This window comes from Humulus lupulus, chromosome 2 (assembly GCF_963169125.1).
Source record: "Humulus lupulus chromosome 2, drHumLupu1.1, whole genome shotgun sequence".
Lineage (NCBI taxonomy): Eukaryota > Viridiplantae > Streptophyta > Magnoliopsida > Rosales > Cannabaceae > Humulus > Humulus lupulus.
The window spans coordinates 294,946,970-294,970,185 of record NC_084794.1 but is presented as its reverse complement, the minus strand read 5'-3'; the positions used below and the strand labels follow the sequence as shown (position 1 = coordinate 294,970,185).

At 34.8% G+C, this 23,216-nt stretch overlaps 4 protein-coding genes across 6 annotated transcripts; 1 reads left to right on the top strand and 3 right to left on the bottom strand.

The window, feature by feature from the left end:
* Positions 1–9,328: 9,328 nt before the first annotated feature.
* LOC133816806 (uncharacterized) lies at positions 9,329–10,294 on the bottom strand. Its single transcript, XM_062249112.1, has 2 exons — positions 10,032–10,294; positions 9,329–9,718 (listed from the first exon to the last, which is right to left on the bottom strand). The coding sequence occupies exons 1-2, from the start codon at positions 10,089–10,091 to the stop codon at positions 9,422–9,424; spliced, it is 357 nt and encodes a 118-aa protein (XP_062105096.1). The 5' UTR covers positions 10,092–10,294; the 3' UTR covers positions 9,329–9,421.
* A 2,449-nt stretch (positions 10,295–12,743) lies between these two features.
* LOC133819921 (uncharacterized) lies at positions 12,744–14,108 on the bottom strand. The gene is made up of 2 exons (XM_062253304.1): positions 13,611–14,108; positions 12,744–13,528 (listed from the first exon to the last, which is right to left on the bottom strand). Exons 1-2 carry the CDS (start codon positions 13,968–13,970, stop codon positions 12,803–12,805), a joined length of 1,086 nt encoding a protein of 361 aa, XP_062109288.1. The 5' UTR covers positions 13,971–14,108; the 3' UTR covers positions 12,744–12,802.
* On the top strand, positions 14,005–15,741 carry LOC133815723 (protein ALP1-like). The gene has a single exon (XM_062248533.1). It carries the CDS (start codon positions 14,416–14,418, stop codon positions 15,739–15,741), a length of 1,326 nt encoding a protein of 441 aa, XP_062104517.1. The 5' UTR covers positions 14,005–14,415.
* A 2,712-nt stretch (positions 15,742–18,453) lies between these two features.
* On the bottom strand, positions 18,454–22,408 carry LOC133819919 (uncharacterized). Of its 3 annotated transcripts, none has more exons than XM_062253303.1 (10): positions 22,002–22,408; positions 21,108–21,267; positions 20,583–20,647; positions 20,326–20,485; positions 20,087–20,171; positions 19,556–19,637; positions 19,357–19,457; positions 19,084–19,162; positions 18,936–18,986; positions 18,454–18,792 (listed from the first exon to the last, which is right to left on the bottom strand). In XM_062253303.1, exons 1-10 carry the CDS (start codon positions 22,332–22,334, stop codon positions 18,709–18,711), a joined length of 1,200 nt encoding a protein of 399 aa, XP_062109287.1. In that variant the 5' UTR covers positions 22,335–22,408; the 3' UTR covers positions 18,454–18,708. The 3 variants fall into 3 exon arrangements, with proteins under 3 accessions (XP_062109287.1, XP_062109286.1, XP_062109285.1); XM_062253302.1 differs by having other exon boundaries at positions 20,087–20,207; positions 20,583–20,644; positions 22,002–22,407; XM_062253301.1 differs by having other exon boundaries at positions 20,087–20,207; positions 22,002–22,406.
* Between the last annotated feature and the right edge of the window lie 808 nt (positions 22,409–23,216).

Here is a 23,216-nt window from a genome sequence, read left to right as displayed (position 1 = left end):
ATGGGAACCAAAAAACGGGAGGGTGAATGATGCTGAAAGCCGAGAGGGGTATATATACAAATTAATTGCTTAAGCAGCAAGATTCCCCTCGTCATTTTGAGAGACAAAGAGAGAGAGAGAGAGAGGAGAAAACAGAGAAAGAGAGAACGGAGAGAGAGGAGAAAACCAGAGAGACACGAGTGAGAGAGAGGAGAAAAGAAAACGCTGAAGAAATATTTTTATTTAAATTAATGTATGTACACAAAAGGAAAATAGAACCGATTTATATATATACATATACCTACACAAAAGGAAAATACATGCTCAGAACCGATTTATATATATTTATATATATACCTATATACTTACATAGCTCTTATCTCCTCCTCACACGAGCTCTCTCTGCAACCGGGACATAGTTTTGCTCATTCGGCAAAACATCCAGTATGACAAACATGCTCGCAACTGATAAACTTCACCATCATCTGTCCGAGCTCAAATTCCTCGCAACAGAGGGAGTATTTTCCCACTGACAATTGTGCCATCATTGCCGACAAATTTGGAGCATTCTTCGGAAAGACTCTCTTCTCACAGAGTCCGCGGAGTTTTTTTACAAAAGGATAATAGGGAGAGGGAGGGGTAGGGGGAGCGGAAGCGGGAGGGGTAGGTTCGAGCTGGGGCGGAGACTCAGGGATTCGTCGAACAACAGCCTTCTAAGCTTTTTTCAGCATCTTAGTGACGTTGCAAATGGTTGAGGTTTTAGACATTGAAAGGAGGATGGAGAAAAAGAGTAGGGAAAGACAAGACAGAGCTCTGGTGTGTTGATGTTATTCAAGAGGACTGTAAACAAGGTAAACCCAATGGGAACCAAAAAACGGGAGGGTGAATGAGGCTGAAAGCCGAGAGGGGTATATATACAAATTAATTGCTTAAGCGGCAAGATTCCCCTCGTCATTTTGAGAGAGAAAGAGAGAGAGACAGAGAGAGAGAGAGAGGAGAAAACAGAGAAAGAGAGAGAGGAGAAAACCAGTGAGACACGAGTGAGAGAGAGAGAGGAGAAAAGAAAACGCTGAAATAATATTTTTATTTAGATTATTGTATGTACACAAAAGGAAAATAGAACCGATTTATATATATATACATATATCTACACAAAAGGAAAATACATGCTCAGAACCGATTTATATATATTTATATATATAGACCTATATACTTATGTTAACCGAGATTTTCGGCAACTATATTAATGAACGATATTTACTAGTAATGATAATGAAAATGGAAGATCGACACGGGATTTTTACGTGGTTGGGGCGTTAACTAGCCTTAGTCCACGAGTCTATATATTAGAGCTAGAAGAAGCTTTTACAACGGAGTTTTCTAATTATATCTGAACAGAGTTTCTGCTTCCTCTCCCCTTTTCTCGTTGTTCTACAGCTTATATTTATAAGCGGAGGGGGACATCGGGTCTGGGCCGGATCCGACCCGGGCCCATCAGAGGAACGTACACAATGGGCCTTCCTGGTGGGGGCCCAATATAAAAAGGTATACAATACACAAAATTCAAACCAGCTAAGGCCCAATTAGTTGACCTGTGACACAAGCCTTCGCCCGAAAAAACGGCGCTTTGGCTCCGACCACTTCGAGTCACGAGGATGATTCAGGAGACAAGACCGGTCAGGGTACTTGGCTGCGCAGTCCTGACACACCAGTGGGCAATCCCGAGGCGACCTTTTCTGCAGGCGAAAAGTGGGGGACAATGCCAACGCGAAATGAGACAGTTTCAGGATTCTGGACGCCTGGCCCTTCAACTGGGGAGGAGGTGCTCCAGGTCCGTTTACCATTGGCCCGCTCTGTTTACCTCGGGCCCGGACCATACCAGGCGCCGGGATAGGGACGCATAGGCCGCGACAATCCGGACGCTCTTGACATCTCCGGGACCGTTAAGGTGACGACGAACTCGGAGGTACGTCCCGGACCACTCCAGATGGGCCCAATCTAGAGCCCCCGGTTCGTACCAATTCCCTTGGGCGATACCCAAACCAAGGGACCTTGGGCTAGGCCCATACGCCGAGTCGGACCTCTGACCGTGGGCCAGGGCGAAGGCCCAACGCCCTTCCAGGAAATGGGGATAACACTTACCCCCCAAGCCAGAGCTCTGGTGTGTTGATGTTATTCAAGAGGACTGTAAACAAGGTAAACCCAATGGGAACCAAAAAACGGAGGGTGAATGAGGCTGAAAGCCGAGAAGGGTATATATACAAATTAATTGCTTAAGGGGCAAGGTTCCCGTCGTCATTTTGAGAGAGAAAGAGAGAGATAAAGAGAGAAAGAGAGGAGAAAACAGAGAAAGAGAGAACATAGAGAGAGGAGAAAACCAGAGAGACACGAGTGAGAGAGAGGAGAAAAGAAAACGCTGAAGAAATATTTTTATTTAGATTAATGTATGTACACAAAAGAAAAATATAACCAATTTATATATATATACATATACCTACACAAAAGGAAAATACATGCTCAGAACCGATTTATATATATTTATATATATACCTATATACTTATATAGCTCTTATCCCCTCCTCCTCATACACGCTCTCTCTGCAACCGGGACATAATTTTGTTAATTCGGCAAAACATCCAACATGACAAACATGCTCACAGATAATAAACTTCACCATCATCTGTCCGAGCTCAAATTCCTCACAACAGAGGGTGCATTTTCCCACTGACAATTGTGCAGTCATTGCCGAAAAATTTGGAGCATTCTTCGGAAAGACTCTGTTCAAACAGAGTCCGCGGATTTTTTTTACAAAAAGATAATAGGGAGAGGGAGGGGTAGGGGGAGGGGGAGGGGGAGGGGTAGGTTCGGGCTGGGGCGGAGACTCAGGGATTCGTCGAACAACAGCCTTCTAAGCTTTTTTCAGCATCTTGGTGATGGTGCGAATGGTTGAGATTTTAGACATTGAAAGGAGGATGAAGAAAAAGAGTAGGGAGAGACAAGACAGAGCTCTAGTGTGTTGATGTTATTCAAGAGGACTGTAAACAAGGTAAACCCAATGGGAACCAAAAAACGGGAGGGTGAATGAGGCTGAAAGCCGAGAAGGGTATATATACAAATTAATTGCATAAGCGGCAAGATTCCCCTCGTCATTTTGAGAGAGAAAGAGACAGAGACAGAGACAGAGAGAGGAGAAAACAGAGAAAGACAGAGAGGAGAAAACCAGAGACACACGAGTGAGAGAGAGGAGAAAAGAAAATGCTGAAAAAATATTTTTATTTAGATTAATGTATGTAAACAAAAGGAAAAAAGAACCGATTTATATATATATACATATACCTACACAAAAGGAAAATAGATTCTCAGAACAGATTTATATATATTTATATATATACCTATATACTTACATAGCACTTATCCCCTCCTCCTCATACGAGCTCTCTCTGCAACCGGGACATAGTTTTGCTGATTCGGCAAAACATCCAGCATTACAAACATGCTCACAGTTGATAAACTTCAACATCATCTGTCCGAGCTCTACTTCCTCGCAACAGAAGGTGCATTTTCCCACTGACAATTGGGACGTCATTGCCGACGGATTTGGAGCATTCTTCGGAGAGACTCTCTTCTCACAGAGTCCGCGGAGTTTTTTTACAAAAGGATAATAGGGAAAGGGAGGGGGAGGGGTAGGGGGAGGGGGATGGGTAGGTTCGGGATGGGGCGGAGACTCGGGGATTCGTCGAACAACAGCCTTCCAAGATTTTTTCAGCATCTTGGTGACGGTGCGAATTGTTGAGGTTTTAGACATTGAAAGGAGGATGGAGAAAAAGAGTAAGGAGAGACAAGACAGAGTTCTGGTGTGTTGATGTTATTCAAGAGGACTGTAAACAAGGTAAACCCAATGGAAACCAAAAAACGGGAGGGTGAATGAGGCTGAAAGCCGAGAGGGGTATATATACAAATTAATTGCTTAATGGGCAAGATTCCCCTCATCATTTTGAGAGAGAAAGAGAGAGAGAGAGAGAGGAGAAAACAGAGAAAGAGAGAACAGAGTGAGAGGAGAAAACCAGAGAGACATGAGTGAGAGAGATGAGAAAAGAAAACGTTGAAGAAATATTTTTATTTAGATTAATGTATGTACACAAAAGGAAAATAGAACCGATTTATATATATATACATATACCTACACAAAAGGAAAAGACATGCTCAGAACCGATTTATATATATATTTATATATACCTATATACCCGTATACTTATATAGCTCTTATCCCCTCCTCCTCACAAGAGCTCTCTCTGCAACCGGGACATAGTTTTGCTCATTCGGCAAAACATTCAGCATGACAAACATGTTCACAGCTCATAAACTTCACCATAATCTGTCCGAGCTCAACTTCCTCGCAACAGAGGGTGCATTTCCCCACTGACAATTGTGCCGTCATTGCCGACAAATTTGGAGCATTATTCGGAAAAACTCTCTTCAAACAGAGTCCGCGGAGTTTTTTTATAAAAGGATAATAGGGAGAGGGAGGGGTAGGGGTAGGGGAGGGGGGGGTAGGTTCGGGCTGGGGCGGAGACTCAAGGATTCGTCGAACAACAGCCTTCCAAGATTTTTTCAGCATCTTGGTGACAGTGCGAATGGTTGAGGTTTTAGACATTGAAAGGAGGATGGACAAAAAGAGTATGGAGAGACAAGACAAAGCTCTGGTGTGTTGATGTTATTCAAGAGAACTGTAAACTAGGTAAACCCATTGGGAACCAAAAAACGGGAGTGTGAATGAGGCTGAAAGCCGAGAGGGATATATATACAAATTAATTGCTTAAGGGGCAAGATTCCCCTCGTCATTTTGAGGGAGGGAGAGAGAGAGAGAGAGGAGAAAACAGAGAAAGAGAGAACAGAGAGAGAGGAGAAAACCAGAGAGACACGAGTGAGAGAGAGGAGAAAAGAAAACGCTGAAGAAATATTTTTATTTATATTAATGTATGTACACAAAAGAAAAATATAACCAATTTATATATATATACATATACCTACACAAAAGGAAAATACATGCTCAGAACCGATTTATATATATATATACCTATATACTTATATAGCTCTTATCCCCTTCTCTTCACACAAGATCTCTATGCAACCGGGACATAGTTTTGCTCATTCGGCAATACATCCAGCATGACAAACATTCTCACAGCTAATAAACTTCACCATCATCTGTCCGAGCTCAAATTCCTTGCAACAGAGGGTGCATTTTCCAACTGACAATTGTGCCGTCATTGCCGACAAATTTGGAGCATTCTTCGGAAAGACACTCTTCAAACAGAGTCCGCAGAGTTTTTTTACAAAAGGATAATAAGGAGAGGGAGGGGTAGGTTCGGTCTTGGGCGGAGACTCGGGGATTCGTCGAACAACACCCTTCCAAGATTTTTTTAGCATCTTGGTGACGGTGCGAATGGTTGAGGTTTTAGACATTGAAAGGAGGATGCAGAAAAAGAGTAGGGAGAGACAAGACAGAGCTCTGGTGTGTTGATGTTATTCAAGAGGAATGTAAACAAGGTAAACCCAATGGGAACCAAAAAACAGGAGGGTGAATGAGGCTGAAAGCCGAGAGGGGTATATATACAAATTAATTGCTTAAGGGGCAAGATTCCCCTCGTCATTTTGAGAGACAAAGAGAGAGAGAGAGAGGGGGAGAGAGAGGAGAAAACAGAGAAAGAGAGAACGGAGAGAGAGGAGAAAACCAGAGAGACACGAGTGAGAGAGAGGAGAAAAGAAAACGCTGAAGAAATATTTTTATTTAGATTAATGTATGTACACAAAAGGAAAATAGAACCGATTTATATATATATACATATACCTACACAAAAGGAAAATACATGCTTAGAATCGATTTATATATATTTATATATATACCTATATACTTACATAGCTCTTATCCCCTCCTCCTTACACGAGCTCTCTCTGCAACCGGGACATAGTTTTGCTCATTCGGCAAAACATCCAGCATGACAAACATGCTCACAGCTGATAAACTTCACCATTATCTGTCCGAGGTCAACTTCCTCACAATAGAGGGTGCATTTTCCCAATGACAATTGTGCCGTCATTGCCGACAAATTTGAAGCATTCTTCGAAAAGACTCTTTTCTCACAGAGTCCGCGGAATTTTTTTACAAAAGGATAATAGGGAGAGGGAGGGGTAGGGGGAGGGGGAGGGGGAGGGGTAGGTTCGGGCTGGGGAGGAGACTCATTGATTCGTAGAACAACAGCCTTCCAAGCTTTTTTCAGGATCTTGGTGACGGTGCGAATGGTTGAGGTTTTAGACATTGAAAGGAGGATGGAGAAAAAGAGTAGGGAGAGACAAGACAGAGCTCTGGTGTGTTGATGTTATTCAAGAGGACTGTAAACAAGGTAAACCCAATGGGAACCAAAAAACGGGAGGGTGAATGAGGCTGAAAGCCGAGAGGGGTATTTATACAAATTAATTGCTTAAGGGGCAAGATTCCCCTCGTCATTTTGAGAGACAAAGAGAGAGAGAGAGAGAGAGACAGAGACAGAGAGAGAGAGAGAGAGAGAGAGGAGAAAACAGAGAAAGAGAGAACAGAGAGAGAGGAGAAAACCAGAGAGACACGAGTGAGAGAGAGAGACGAGTGAGAGAGAGGAGAAAAGAAAACGCTGAAGAATTTTTTTTATTTAGATTAATGTATGTACACAAAAGGAAAATAGAACCGATTTATATATATATATTTATATATATATACCTATATACTTATATAGCTCTTATCCCTTCCTCCTCACACGAGCTCTATCTGCAACCGGGACATAGTTTTGCTCATTCGGCAAAACATCCAGCATGACAAACATGTTCACAGCTGATAAACTTCACCATCATCTGTCCGAGCTCAACTTCCTCGCAACAGAGGGTGCATTTTCCCACTGACAATTGTGCCGTCATTGCCGACAAATTTGAAGCATTCTTCGGAAAGACTCTCTTCTCACAGAGTCCGTGGAGTTTTTTTACAAAAGGATAATAGGGAGAGGGAGGGGTAGGTTCGGGTTGGGGTTGGGGCGGAGACTCAAGGATTCGTCGAACAACAGCCTTCCAAGCTTTTTTCAGCATCTTGGTGACGGTGCGAATGGTTGAGGTTTTAGACATTGAAAGGAGGATGGAGAAAAAGAGTAGGAAGAGACAAGACAGAGCTCTGGTGTGTTGATGTTATTCAAGAGGACTGTAAACAAGGTAAACCCAATAGGAACCAAAAAACGGGAGGGTGAATGAGGCTGAAAGCCGAGAGGGGTATATATACAAATTAATTGCTTAAGGGGCAAGATTCTCCTCGTCATTTTGAGAGACAAAGAGAGAGAGAGGAGAAAACAGAGAAAGAGAGAACAGAGAGAGAGGAGAAAACCAGAGAGACACGAGTGAGAGAGACGAGAAAAGAAAATGCTGAAGAAATATTTTTATTTAGATTAATGTATGTACACAAAAGGAAAATAGAACTGATTTATATATATATACCTACACAAAAGGAAAATACATGCTCAGAACCGATTTATATATATTTATATATATATACCTATATACTTACATAGCTCTTATCCCCTCCTCCTCACACGAGCTCTCTCTGCAACCGGGACATAGTTTTGCTCATTCGGCAAAACATCCAGAATGACAAACATGCTCATAGCTGATAAACTTCACCATCATCTGTCCGAGCTCAACCTCTTCGCAACAGAGGGTACATTTTCCCACTGACAATTGTGCCGTCATTGCCGACAAATTTGGAGCATTCTTCGGAAAGACTCTCTTCAAACAGAGTCCGCGGAGTTTTTTTACAAAAGGATAAAAGGGGGAGGGGGAGGGGGAGGGGTAGGTTCGGGCTGGGGCGGAGACTCAGGGATTCGTCGAACAACAGCCTTCCAAGCTTTTTTCAGGATCTTGGTGACGGTGCGAATGGTTGAGGTTTTAGACATTGAAAGGAGGATGGAGAAAAAGAGTAGGGAGAGACAAGACAGAGCTCTGGTGTGTTGATGTTATTCAAGAGGACTGTAAACAAGGTAAACCCAATGGGAACCAAAAAACGGGAGGGTGAATGAGGCTGAAAGCCGAGAGGGGTATATATACAAATTAATTGCTTAAGGGGCAAGATTCCCCTCGTCATTTTGAGAGACAAAGAGAGAGAGAGAGAGAGAGAGAGAGAGGAGAAAACTGAGAAAGAGAGAACAGAGAGAGAGGAGAAAACCAGAGAGACACGAGTGAGAGAGAGGAGAAAAGAAAACGCTGAAGAAATATTTTTATTTAGATTAATGTATGTACACAAAAGGAAAATAGAACCGATTTATATATATATACATATACCTACACAAAAGGAAAATACATGCTTAGAACCGATTTATATATATACCTATATACTTATATAGCTCTTATCCCCTCCTCCTCATACGCGCTCTCTCTGCAACCGGGACATTGTTTTGTTAATTCGGCAAAACATCCAGCATGACAAACATGCTCACAGCTGATAAACTTTACCATCATCTGTCCGAGCTCAAATTCCTCGCAACAGAGGGTGCATTTTCCCACTGACAATTGTGCCGTCATTGCCGACAAATTTGGAGCATTCTTCGGAAAGACTCTCTTCTCACAGAGTCCGCGGAGTTTTTTTACAAAAGGATAATAGGGAGAGGGAGGGGTAGGGGTAGGGGGATCGGGAGGGGTAGGTTCGGGCTGGGGCGGAGACTCAGGGATTCGTCGAACAACAGCCTTCTAAGCTTTTTTCAGCATCTTGGTGACGGTGCGAATGGTTGAGGTTTTAGACATTGAAAGGAGGATGGAGAAAAAGAGTATGGAAAGACAAGACAGAGCTCTGGTGTGTTGATGTTATTCAAGAGGACTGTAAACAAGGTAAACCCAATGGGAACCAAAATACGAGAGTGTGAATGAGGCTGAAAGCCGAGAGGGGTATGAATAAAATTCTGTTGAGCTAAGCTGTGCCACATCCATTTTCAACCCTTTGAATGAATCATTTTCACAAACAAAGAATATGAATAGAAACCTTCTGTCTCTAAATTAGACCTTTTCTCTCTATCCCACCACTCAAAATGTATTTCTATTCTATCTATATATATATATATATATATGGTTATGGTTTAAATTTATGAATCATTACTCATTTTTGGTTAGATTAATTAAGTAATTGACAACATAGGATTATTGAGTTTCAAATGAAATTATATTGCATTCATATTCATAGTAACAACATCAATCGACTCACAATTAAGAAAAGCTTACAGTGAAATTAATAATGAAAAATGAATTCTATTCTATTCATGTGAATCAAAATTAGAGAATTAATACACAAAAAGGTCAGTAAAAGCAAGCCATGTGGCAATCCAAATAACAATTGCAATACTTATCTTAATACATAGTAGATGTCATAATTTCATGTGTTTAATTTTCCCATGTGACCATGCAATTGCCAAAGTGCATGAGAAAACTCTTAGAAAAATCAATAAGTAGATCAAATTCCGAATTAGGTACTAAATTAATGTCCGGAAGGTGTAAGGCAAATGCTATAATGGGATTCTCATAATCGTCCATTAATATCCTTCCGAAGCCTTTTTTGCCATAATTCTTTCCATATGAATTTTGACAAAGCCAATAAGGACGATCTTGTTCTCCACATCCGATGAGTACCATAGCATGATGTGTTTTATAAGATATTCTATCATTTAGACAATAAATATCCTAAATAAACATTTAAAAAATACATGTTAGATTCATCATAAAAGTAGTATGAATTCAACTAAAATTTACTTATTATAATAAAATAAATAAATGTGTTCGCACCCAATTTTTAAACTTTATAAAATCATCTATTGTAGCAATTATCAACATTGGAGCTATATTAAGCCAACGCTTGATGTTTTTTTCTCCCACTACTCTGGTATACCCAGTGATGGGAAATATTTTTTTAATCTTTCCATCCTATAAAAAAAAATGGATACATTAGTAATATTAGAGTTTATTATAAATATAATGATTATGTGAAATAAAATACCTTTCTCGGAGGAGGAATATTAATTCTTCCTTCATACGGATAATCAGATGCGGTATACATTCCATTTTTTATGATGAAATCAAGTACATCTTCGAAATAAGCTCCTCTATCTTTTGCGTTTATGTCGTAGCAGTGATCAACCACGTATTGTATTGATAACCTTTCTTTGATACCATAGAATTGTGCTCTGAGAGCCTCAATGCATGCAATTGTAGCGAACGCAGTGCAATAAGCTAAAAAAGAAAAAATGAAGCAGTTAAATTTTAGACTTTAAATAAAACACAAATGTATATAAATTAAAATTGTAATACGTACGTGTATATTTTTGGTTTCTTATCGGACTTGAAAAATTAGAATAATTGATCTCTATTTCATCATCGAGCATAATTAGACTTACTTTTTGGTCTGAAATGCGAGCGAAAGCAAATTATATATTATAAAAGTAACTAAACATAGAAATTATAAGATTGAAATTTCACAAATAATACCCGACAAAAAAAAACATTTAAATGTAAGTAAACATAGAAATGAGACTCATTTAAAACAAGAATATCCAATCTAACTCACCATTTGTACATAGGCCTCATAAATTGAGTATTTGAACCAAATGCCCACTATATACGTATGTTTCTTGCTAAAGAATTAAAGATGAACCTAAAACTTAATATAAACAAATAATCAATTCATTTAGCATAACGAAGATATAATTAAACTATTCCAATAAAGAATAAACAAACTTTCATGGCTCTTGAATAATATCTATTATGATGTTTGCTGTGATATATATATATATATATTTGTTTAAGTTTATGTTTGTTATAATTTTTGTTTAATAAAATATTTAAAAAACATCTTATACTAATTTGTTTAATTATTTATTTATTAAATTTTCAGTCATATTTACAATCTAGCACTACATATATATATAAGAATATTCTATTAATAGGAAAAAAATTAAAACAAATTTTTTTCATTATTTATATACTTTTTATATACTCTATTCTTCCAAAATGTACTTTTAGCATATATATATAGTTCCAATAAGTAATTGTTTTCAATATTTATATTGTAATTATATTCTTTAAAAAAATTATTAACATATTTATTAATTCTCAATAAATAATAGCAAAAATTAGGTTATTATTGTTGTTGTAGCAAAAATTATAATTATAATTAAGGACTGAGAATGATAGTGATGAATAATACTTATAAGTAGTCCAGTGGCCTTAAGCAGAGGACGAATGCGAGTCAATACTCCACCCAACATCCAAAAATACTTCATTTTGTTTTCTGAGAAAAACCAAATTAAGCACAAAATTAAACTCATCTTCTTCTTAGTTATCTTTTAATTAGTACTCTAACTAATAAATAATACAATTATCATTGTGTATATTATTTAATTCATCATGTTACAACTTAGATTATCTTTTAATTTCCCCATGCATGTGAACAATAATTGCCATATACTAATATAACTTAAGACTATCTACAATACAAAATTTTGATCAAAAGTTTCAGAGTTATCATATATAAATATTTATATATATATATATATTAATATATAAACAATTTGAAACAAATTAACAAGAAGTAATTAAATTAATATTCAAAATGCAGTACACGCAATAAAATTAAAGCGCTTGATTACAAAATCCTGCCTAGCTAGTTTCTCCTTAATAGATAAAAAAAAATACAAACAAATTAATGAAAAGTAAGATATGAAAGTATTCATAATTTATTTGATGATATAAAAGAGAAAGAAAAAATTATGCAAAAAAAAAAAAAGAAAATTATATTATCTTATTTGTATTTATAAAGTTGAGCGGTGAAAGAAATATTAAATAGGTACCTAGTCTATATAGACATGTTATGTGGTAATATATATTAAATAACTTTCTTGGTCTACAAGTTTTGATCATTAATATGTAATAGGGATGATATAAATAAAAAGTAATTACTATTTTAGATAAATAAAAAGTAAATACTATAAAATAGATTAGATTTTATTTTTTATTGTTTATTTGACTCTTTCTTTCTAATGGTATTTGGGCTAATCTTGAGAAATTTGTGAAAAATATGGTAAATTTTTACTTAATCCTTATAAATGCTACAAAATATGATAAGTTGATAAAAAAAAAATAATAATTAAATATGAAAATTCAATAAAACAAGAAACCCCATCGAACTCTCTTTTTAAAAAAAATAATAAAAAATTATGTCCATATATGTAAGGCCATCTCCAATCCCACTCCATTACGGCAATATATGCCGTGGAGAGTAAAAATCTCTCTCCAACCCAACTCCAAATGTACATGCATTTACCAGTTGATGAACAGTGACACGGCATATATGCCGTGCACTGTTCACACGGTATATATATATATATATATTTTTTTATTAAAATAAACATATTTTATATCATATATATATATATTTATATATATAAACATGTGAGTATTATTTGGGTTTATATTTTATGTTGGGTTTTTTAAATTATAAATACACATATAATTTAATTTTTTAAATAAAATTTCAAATATTTCATAATTAATTTTTTATATAATTTATTTTAATTTGTGTGAAAATTCTTACTCTACACTATAAGAAAATAAAATTAACATTGAAATTGATTAAATATACAAAAGATAATTAAAATATTTCAAACTTACATTCTAATATTAAAATCAAATACACCAAACATAAAATGGAAAACAATATAAATATATATATATATAGAACACAAGACAAACTAAGACATACTTCTAATAATTTTAAAAATTATTCCCAGTTCCGCCAAGATAGTCATAATATTGACTATAATCTTGTGAAGGATTTTGAGATCGTTGATGTTCATCTTCAGCTCCTTCTCTGTGTTCTTCTTCATATTGAGATCTTTGGAACTGAGATGCTCGATATTGAGATCCCTGATATTGAGATCCTTCTCCTTGTTCTCCATGTTCGGATGTTTGTGCTCTTGATCTATAAATTTTTCTCCTTTCGCTTTGAATAAATTGGCGAAACTCTGGATCGGATATAGAATTCATATCCATAAATAAAATTTTATTCTCTTCTCTCATTCTAGCCACATCAACCTTTTGTCTCAGAAGTTCATTTCTTTCAAAGTTACCCTTTTCTATAACGTTAACAAGTTTTTGACTTTGTTCCATTAATTTCTTAAATTGTTCATCACTTTTTTGTTTTCCTTTTGCTTTTTTCACACCGATAGGTCTTTTAGATAAATTAATAGGAACTTCCTCCTCATTCATATTAAGATCAAATGAACTCATACCGGTGGGTGCTGATGTCGGTGATTCGAAGCCAGAAGAACAAGATTGGGGGGAATTGAAACTACGACGTTGTTGTTGGAATCTAGCTGGTGAATTGGTGTTGTCATTTGTAAATTTCTCACAATCTTTAAGAATAGACCACACATGAGCAAATTTGAACCCTCTTATGTACTTTGGATCTTGTGCTAATAGCATCTTCGCTTGATTTAACTATTGAATAATAAATAAATATTGTCAATAAAATTAAAAATAAGTTACTAACTAAAAATAAACTATAACAATATATACTCACAATATCTTCTTGAGAAGCACCACTTGGATTTTTATTTTCAATTTGGTTGACGCATCCCCTCAATTTTGAAATTGCCGCAAGAATGGTCGTCATTCGAGTTTGCAAAGATCTTCTCGGTCGAGGTTGACTACTAAACTGCCCAGAGTGATATGCTAATTCAACTCTTGCCCACATCTGATCTCTGGATTGGTTAATTCCTATGATTGGATTTTGAGAAATGTCAAGATACACATGACACAAGTGCACATCTTCTTCAATTGAGTATGAAGAAGTTCGAATTGAAGTCATTTTGAAAGAGAAAGAAGTTGGTTTAGAACTATGTTGAAGAGGTGTGGTCATCTTATGTGAAAAATATGTCATTATATAGGGATGTTGAAGGTAGATTTCTTAAGACAAAATAATTTGAAATCTGAAGACAAAATACGATGTGACAATACAATGCTACGGGTATCTTTTCTGAAGACAAAATATGATGTGACAATACAATGCTACGGGTATCTTTTCTTAAGACAAAATAATTTGAAATCTGAAGACAAAATATGATGTGACAATACAATGCTACGGGTATCTTTTCTTAAGACAAAATAATTTGAAATCTGAAGACAAAATATGATGTGACAATACAATGCTACGGGTATCTTTTCTTAAGACAAAATAATTTGAAATCTGAAGACAAAATACGATGTGACAATACAATGTTATGAGTATCTTTTCTTAAGACAAAATAATTTGAAATCTGAAGATAGTGAATATCTACACTATAAAACATTGGCTTAATGTAGACCAACTACACATACGACTAAAGATGAATTCTCATTATGGTAGTTCATCTTATTTGGCATCGTCTTCTTCTTCTTCAGATGATGATGATTATTATGATGATCTAGAAAAACAAGTGGTATGTCAAATTACTGCTAACAACAATTTTTGCATCGCTCAACATCAAAATAACGAAGGGTCACACAGGGGCTCAATTCCTGGTCATATAGTAGTCAACCGTGACCGAGAAAATGCTGATCGCAATCTCTTCAACGACTATTTTGCAGAGAACCCTCGATTTTCTGCCTCGATGTTTCGCCGAAGATTCCGAATGGGTCGTGCTTTATTCCTTCATATTTATGATGTTGTACAAAGGCATGACAATTACTTCGTCCAACGAAGAGATGGACTCGGTAAGCTTGGGTTATCGGGTCTACAAAAAGTAACAGCCGTATTTCGAATGTTGGCATATGGTGTACCGGCAGATGCTACCGACGAGTACATCAAAATAGGAGAATCTACTGCTTTGGAAAGTTTGAAACGATTTTGTCGTGCTGTTGTCGAGGTCTTTGGAGCCCGCTATCTCCGATCACCTAACGCTGATGATGTTGCAAGGCTACTACACATTGGTGAAAGTCGAGGTTTTCCAGGAATGTTGGGTAGTTTAGATTGTATGCATTGGAAATGGAAAAATTGTCCTACGGCTTGGGGAGGACAATACGCTGGTCGTAGTGGATCTCCGACTATTATTCTTGAAGCTGTAGCTGACTATGATCTTTGGATATGGCATGCATATTTTGGTCTACCTGGATCTAACAATGATATTAACGTGTTGGAGGCGTCCCATCTTTTTGCTGATCTTGCTGCGGGTGTTTCTCCACCCGCTAATTATGTCATTAAAGGGAAAGAGTATAATATGGGTTATTATTTAGCTGACGGTATATATCCAAAATGGTCTACTATCGTTCAAACCATTCGTGAGCCACGTGACCCGAAGAAACAATTTTTTGCTCGAAAACAAGAAGCATGTAGAAAAGATGTAGAACGTGCGTTTGGAGTATTACAATCAAGATTTGCCATTGTGGCAGGACCATCGCGTCTATGGAATAAGAGGATATTACATGATATAATGACTTCATGTATTATTATGCATAATATGATAATAGAAGATGAACGTGACTTTAATGCACCCATTGAAGAACGGTTCGAAGTGCCAGATCCAGAAGTTGAGATGGTGGGTAATGACGATGCTCGATTTCAAGAATTTCTAGCTCGACATAGAAAAATCAAAGATAAGGATGCTCACATTGCACTTCGAAATGCATTAATTGAACACTTGTGGGACGAATATAGTATCGGAAAATTAGTTTAATTTAATTAATATTTCAAGAGTGTGTTATGTTTTAGGGTTAATTGAATATATTTTATTTTAGTAGTGTAATATTTAAATAGGAAAATGTAATGTGTTATTATAATTTTCAAGTTTTAATATTTATGAAATAAGTTTCATGTAATTAATAATGACATTTTTACTTAATTGATTAATTAAATAAATAAATGATAAAATAATAAAAAGAATATTATATTTTTATTAAAAAATAATATAATAATAAATAATATATTTTTTGGTGTAATTTTTGGTGTTGTGATTGGAATAGAAAAAAAATATGGTGTTAAGATTCTTTAGTTTTGGTGTTGGTGCAACACCATAATGGGGTAATGGGTTGGAGATGGCCTAAGGCCCCGACCCAAAACTAATCTATTTTCTTATAAAGATTTTTTTTTCTAAAATAATAATAATTTTTTATTTTTTCAGTAATGCATTTTGTAGTATTAATATATATTGCTACAAATTAAATGTATATTTCAATGTTAGCAATTTTAAAAATTCTGAAATGCTATCAACAATGTCTACATGAAATAAAAAAATGATACAAGAAAACAAAAAATAAAAAATTGCTAAAGAAATGGTCAAGATGTATACAAATAATTTTCATACCAATTAGTTTTGCATATTCATCATCAAAAGAAATGACATGCTCAAAAAATAATGTCACTTTACAGACTAAAGAATGAAAAACAAAAGATGTTACAAATTAATGAAAAATAATATATGAAAATATTCATAATTTATTTGATGATATAAAAGAGAATGAAAAATTTAAGCAAAATAACAAAAAGAAAATTATATTATCATTACCGTCATCATATTTATTATATACGTACCTGGCTTTTCCTCTGTGCTATTGAAGATCATAGACTTAAGTGAGTGAGAAATGTGGTAATATATATTTATAGTAAAAAAATTTCTTCTTCGGCAAGTTTGATCATAAATAGGGATCATATAAAAAGTAACTAGAATTAATTTATTATTATTTGTTTGACTTTCTTTTTTTCGGATGATATTCGGGCTATTCATCTCTGATTTCTTTGAGAAATTTGTGAAAAAATATGGTAAATTTTAAATTAATCCTTATAAATCTTATTTCTACTAATGTGTGTCCTTGTGAGTGTTGTGTTTACTATTTTAGTTAGTAAGAACACTTGATGTGATATAAACCGAGGGAAATAGATGACCAGAGCAGAGCAGAGTTGTTGTCTAGAAGTAGAAGCACCACCAATTATGTTATGTGGTCTGGTAAATAAAAAAAAACACAGGACTTAGAGCACTCCTGTCCGGTGCTCTACTTCAACCTTTAAAATAGTTCCCCAAAACACACATTTTTCTATTTTACCTCTAAGTTTTACATTTTACTATACATCAGATTCTCTATTTTTTTCTCTATATCATTTAAATATTATATTTTCAAACATTTTTTATTCATTTCAAATATTTTTTATAACTATCAATAATATTATAATATATTTTAATATTATAATATTGGGTTAAGGAATGAATAGTGTACATTAAATATAGCTTGGTACTGTAGCTTTATCTAAAAATATTTATAAAATACATCATCCAATGTATACCCATTTTTGTTAGTTTTAGCTATTTTTTTTTTACATATTTTGGTAATATAACTCACCCAATATGAGTGCTCTTAAAAATGAATATTGGCGTCAGTAGAAATCAGTTATAGAACGATCTAAATAATAAAGCTTTGTTGGTTAGCTAAGATAACACCAGCCTTTACTACTAGTCATTTAGATCATTCTTGGAAGTAGTTTTAATGTCTAATTCTGCTGTAACAAAATGAAGAGCAAAACAGAAAAATACATTATCCAAAAATCATTGTCGATTAAAGAAAGTCGTTGTGTTTATATAGACATATATAGGTAAGACCATCAAATCCAATCCACAAAAACTGAAATATTCAAAAAAGAATTGAAAGCTCTAACAATGAATGAAGAAAAGTAAAATAAAGAAATATATGTAAAGAATCACATTCATATTCAAAACTTATAAGAATTATATACAAGAATTAATTGGGGCCTAGGTTACATATATAACTGTTTGAATTTTTTTTTTGTAAAAAATAGTAAACAAACAATTGTGACACAGCTTATTCGAAGTTGGTGGCTTATAAAAAGTGAGAATCACATTTGCCATCCCACCAATTAATTTATTTTAAATAAGTAATTATAACTAATATTTGATTACATATAAACATGTTCCCAACACTAAAATAAAAAAGATTACAAAATCCCACATTGTTTTTTAAGTTAAAATTTCTCTAATTTTCATGTATATAATCATCAAATTCAGTTCTAGCTTGTCAAAAACACTTTTTAGAAACTTTTATAATATTTAAAACATCTCGTTTTTTTTTTTAATTAATTTTTTAACTTATTATATTGTTTGTTTCAAACAAAAATTCCCATAATCAAAGCCTTGATACAGGGTGCATATTCAAGAGAACGACCAACTTATTAAGTTCATATTTTTCATATTTAGATGTAATTCTTTAGATAAAAAATAGCAATTCTTTATATGTAAAGATACAATCATAACCCAGTAATTGAATTTAGCTATTTTTCATATTTTTTAAACACTCAGTCATTACACTTTTTTTATATTAAGTTCTCTGTTTTCAAATGAATTTTATTTTGATTATTAACATAAAATAAAATGAATTACATATTAAAGCCTGAAAGACATGGTATGATCTATTTTACCTATATCAACTTGATGTAGAGCTCATTAGGACAAAATGTTTAATGTTACAAATAATTTCTGTACAAACAGAGAAGCACAATAATAATAATAATAATAATAATAATAGGAGGGAAAGAGAATTATATATAACTATATATAGATAGAATAGAAATAAATTTTGAGTGGTGGGATGGAGAGAAAACTTGTAATTTAGAGACAGAAGATTTCTATTCATACTGATCACGGGACTCGTTCCAAAACTCGCTGCAGCGCCTTTTTGATACCTTCTTGATCGAGTCCTGTTGTCAGTTGAATTTCTTGCACCTGTAACCCGAGACATATTGAACAAAATGTGCTTGTGAATTACAAAAAAGAGAGAATAGAAGGCAATAAAATTTGAAAGGTTTTATTTGAATCAAAAGCTTTGTGATTATGATCATTAATGTTGTTGTTTAATTGGAACTCACCTGCCTTCCAGCCCGAGCAAGAAGAGTAGATTTCTCGTCGGTAGCAGGTGCCTGCAGTAGGGATGCAAGATGATGAGGATGCGGAAATAAGAAGAGCTTTCTTTCTCTGTTCAGCCATGGCAGAAAGAAGAAGAAAAGAGGTACTCACATTGGAAAGCCAAAGTTGTAGGTCTTGTGAAACCACCCGTTTCTCAAAACCTTGGCGAGTTATTCTCACGTCGTATATACTGAACAAGTTTGTCAAAAACGCTAGTCGATGAGCATCAGTCTTTTTCATAATAAAAGTAGAAACCCATAAGGTTTGTGAAAATGATTCATTCAATATCAATAAAGAAATGCATATAGATTTTTCCTATGCTAGAATCTATTGAATTTTGAGGCAAAATAAGTCTTGAGAACTTAAACACAAATGAAATCATACCCATCTTCCTTTAGTAGCTCTTCAAATATAGTTTCAAGTCCTTGAAGCGGCTCAATGTTACTACTGCTGCTGGTATTTAAAGAATCAGAACCTGCTCCGTCCTGTGACATGTTAAAATCATCAATATCTGGGAGAAAGAAAAATGATGTTTAATGCATAGCAAGACAAAAGCTCTTTCCAAGATTATAAGATTACAAACCTGTGGTATTACTTTATCCAATGTTTCTAGAAGTGGATCTTCTTCTAACTGTTTGATTGATAGTGTCATCCTTGGCTTTTGTCTGCACAGAACTCGATTAATTCTAGTCTCTAGCTAGAGAGTGAAATTTGTAAGGTGGCATGAATGAAACTCGAGAGCTTAAAATTTATGAAGTTAATGCTGATGATGATAATGTCAACAACTTCCCTTGATACCAAGAATCGAAAAACATAGAGCTTCATTTAAGAAGAGGAGCTTTTCAGTTTTACAAATTTTTAGTAGTTATCAAAAATTATTGTAGAGAAATTACACCAGAAATCTTGCAACAATGCATGGTTAAATGTACTTTTTCCCCCTAAGAGTCAAACAAGAGATGAGCTAAGATTTAAGTATGTCTTGAGTAAAATGTAAAGGGAAAAAGACTAAGTGGAGTAGAGAGTGAAACTAGAATGATGTAAGTTGTGCATTTAATTCATAGAAAATAAAATCTTCCACTAGTGCATAATCATGTACCGAACAGCAATAGCTTACCTATCGAGACTAAGAACTTTCACCCTTACATCATCACCCTCCGAAAGAATATCTCTTACATCTTGCACTAGATCCCATGAAACCTCTGAAACATGCACTAGTCCAGTGAGATGATAAAGACCTGTTCCAGCATTGTTAAACAGATTTGTCTAAATCAGCCCCCCCAGAAAATGTTGAACAATCAGAAAGTTTGTGAATTTCAAATTAGTTGTTAGATGTTATAAGGAAAAGAATACTACCATCGGGAAATCGTAAGTGAACAAATGCACCATAATCCTCCACAGAACCCACCTTTGCTTCAAAAATGTCTCCCACATCAACTTGATCAGAAAACTTTGACCAAACAGCTTCCTTTTCAGAAAATATCAATTTTCTGTTCTCCTCGTCTGCTTGAATTACCTGCAAATATCAAAACCAATAAGAATATATCTCAGTTATTTGATGCTTATTATTAGCTTATTAGTTGAATAAAATACTAAGGAAATAAATCCAATACCTTCACTGCTATAAGTGAACCGGTTAAACTTCTAGCCACCTCTTGGGGACTTTTGCGCGGTTCTTCTACATGTGATAGCATAAAGAAGGTTGAAACAAGTTTTACATAACCAAGCAATATGTATAGCCATTGCAAAAAAACTAATAAGTACACGAATGTGATACAATTCAAAGTATTTTGAATAAAAAGTTTACCGATATTCATAATGGTGATTGATAATTTATTGTAATAAAATTGCCAAATAACATTTTTAGTGACAATGGTATGGCAGAAACTAAAGAACCCAGCAGAAGCTCTAAATTTTAACATGAAGGGTTTGTAAGGATAAATAAGGAAAAGAAAAGACCATAAAAAAAAGATATAAATGGACCATTTGGGATACCTTTTGCTTATATTTTTAGACATTAGAGCAAAAGAAGTACAAGCTTAACACACCAAGCTTTTATTTATCAAATTCATTGTGGAAATCGTATGAAGACAATATGTAACACTCCAAAAGAGAATGAGCAAAAGAAAAGGTAATACCTTTAAAAAAATGGGAAGGGCTCAACTGAGGATATGGGAGAAACCCAACTAAACTACGAAACTTTATAAGCAATCCTCCATTATTAAAACCTTCAATCCTGCCTTCGTAGATGCGTCTATCGTCGTTGTAACTCTTTGCTTCCTTCCAATCAGCAGACCTCTACTTCTTAGCAGAAACCAAGTATTAGCTCAACAAACTTTAGTAACTGTGGAAGAGAATTGATATCAATCCAGGAACCAAAACTTAAAGTTTTTACCCATATCATCAAGTTTCAAAATCTTCCTTTTGGTTCTTATGGTTTAACCACACTAGAAAGATAGATAACAAGAATTTTTTTGGGTGGGAATGAAAATGGAAGCTAAAGCACTATCTCTGCTTGCAACATGTATAAACATTGGATATTCCCAAATAGGAGCACAGCTAACAAACAAGTTATACTAAATGTCTTATAACAATGTACTTAAAGAGAATTATAAAGACATGGATTAAAGAAAGTTCTACAGAGAAGACAAGGTTTCCTTAGAAAGAGTTTAAGAAAAACAAATCACCTAAAGATATCTCTACATAGACAGAAAAACTCTTTCACAAGCATTATATACCAGCTCAAACTAATTAAGGAGACAAACTTTGTTTTTATTTTTTTTAACAAGTCCTCATTGGAAATGGTAGAAGCCCACAAACTCTTACAAGACTAAAACTTCATAATTCTTCTATTTCCTTTCTCACCCTTCACCACCAAAAACAGCTAAATTCCATTGCTCATTCACATTTTTTTGCTTTTACATCTAAAAGAAAAGAACCCAACAAAACCCAAGAAATGCTTTCAATGATTTCACCAAAGAAACAAGTCAGTATCATCTTTCAACCAAAAAGAATAAAAAAACACAACGCACCCGAGCTTGCCTGAGGGCCTCTGACGAGGCTGCTGAAGTTTCTTGAAGTACTCTGGCGGCTGCAGCTGCAGCGCCAGCTTCTCTGTCCGGGCGGCGTTCAAATACCTCGCTGCTGCTGCTGCTGTTAGCGGAGCAAATGGCCAGCCTTTTCTTCCTCCTCCGGCCAAAAGAATTAAGGCTGAAACATGGGTTTAAGAGAGAAGACTGAGAAGAAGATGGAGAGACTGAGACTGAGACGGTGCCATGGTTAAGGGAGGAAACATCGGCGCCAGTCCATAGGTGGGAGAGAAAGGAAATGTGGGTGGAACTGGAAGTTGCAGTGAAGATGGGCATTTTGGTTGTAAGAGAAGGAGGGAAAGCATTTGGAGTTGTCAGAAGGAGAAGAAGACTGTGAAATGGATAACATATGAATATGATATTGATATTGATAATGGTGGTCAGTCCTCTATCTGACTTTGGCGTGTCATATCTTAGCCCACATATTCATGAAGAGGGGTAAACTCGTCTTTTCACACTCAAAATATATTATATTTTTTCATTTCATAAATTTTAATTGGGTAATTTACTCAATTGTTACTCTTTATTTTTTGAGATTAAGTACTCATTTTTAGTATTAGTTAATTAAACTTAACCACTAAATAAATCGGTTAAATTTTACCTATTATTATAATGACATTTCTCATAATACTCTTGCTTATACACATATAACTTAAGTATGACTGAAGGGTATAATTAGTAGATTCAAATAAATATTGGGTAGAAATTTTTTTTTTTTAAAAGTAACTAAAAATTAAATGACATCTCCAAAACTAGACACTCTGTGTAATTTGTACTTGTTTTTGCAAAGTATTGTTCAAGTATTTTCTATTTTCAATAATACTCATATGGTACCCGTATTTTAAAAATATAGATATTTAGTATCCTAATTAATAAAATTTTATCAATATGGTCAAACTATCAGCAGTTATATATAATTTATAGCTCGTATGATTGAGAGTAATTTGATTAAATTGGTAAAATTTTATTAATTAAATTTGAGTTTAGGGTACCAAATATATACAATTTTAAAATACCGGGTATCAAATATGTACGATTTTAAAATGCAGTGTATCAAATATGTACGATTTCAAAATGCAAGGTACCAAATAAGCATTATTTATAAACATAAGGTACCAAGATGATATTTTGCAAAAATATAGGGTACCAAATGGTTAC

Excerpts from the sequence above, each read along its gene's own strand:
- LOC133815723 (XM_062248533.1), top strand. The coding sequence starts at position 14,416 with ATGAATTCTCATTATGGTAGTTCATCTTATTTGGCATCGTCTTCTTCT.
- LOC133816806 (XM_062249112.1), bottom strand. The coding sequence starts at position 10,091 with ATGTATACCGCATCTGATTATCCGTATGAAGGAAGAATTAATATTCCT. Across the intron at positions 9,719-10,031 it reads ATATTCCTCCTCCGAGAAAG|GATATTTATTGTCTAAATGA; the intron begins GTATTTTATTTC and ends ATGTTTATTTAG.
- LOC133819919 (XM_062253301.1), bottom strand. The coding sequence starts at position 22,334 with ATGCCCATCTTCACTGCAACTTCCAGTTCCACCCACATTTCCTTTCTC. Across the intron at positions 20,648-21,107 it reads CCCTTCCCATTTTTTTAAAG|AAGAACCGCGCAAAAGTCCC; the intron begins GTATTACCTTTT and ends TATCACATGTAG. Across the intron at positions 20,486-20,582 it reads GTTCACTTATAGCAGTGAAG|GTAATTCAAGCAGACGAGGA; the intron begins GTATTGGATTTA and ends TGATATTTGCAG.
- LOC133819921 (XM_062253304.1), bottom strand. The coding sequence starts at position 13,970 with ATGACATATTTTTCACATAAGATGACCACACCTCTTCAACATAGTTCT. Across the intron at positions 13,529-13,610 it reads GTGCTTCTCAAGAAGATATT|TTAAATCAAGCGAAGATGCT; the intron begins GTGAGTATATAT and ends ATTATTCAATAG.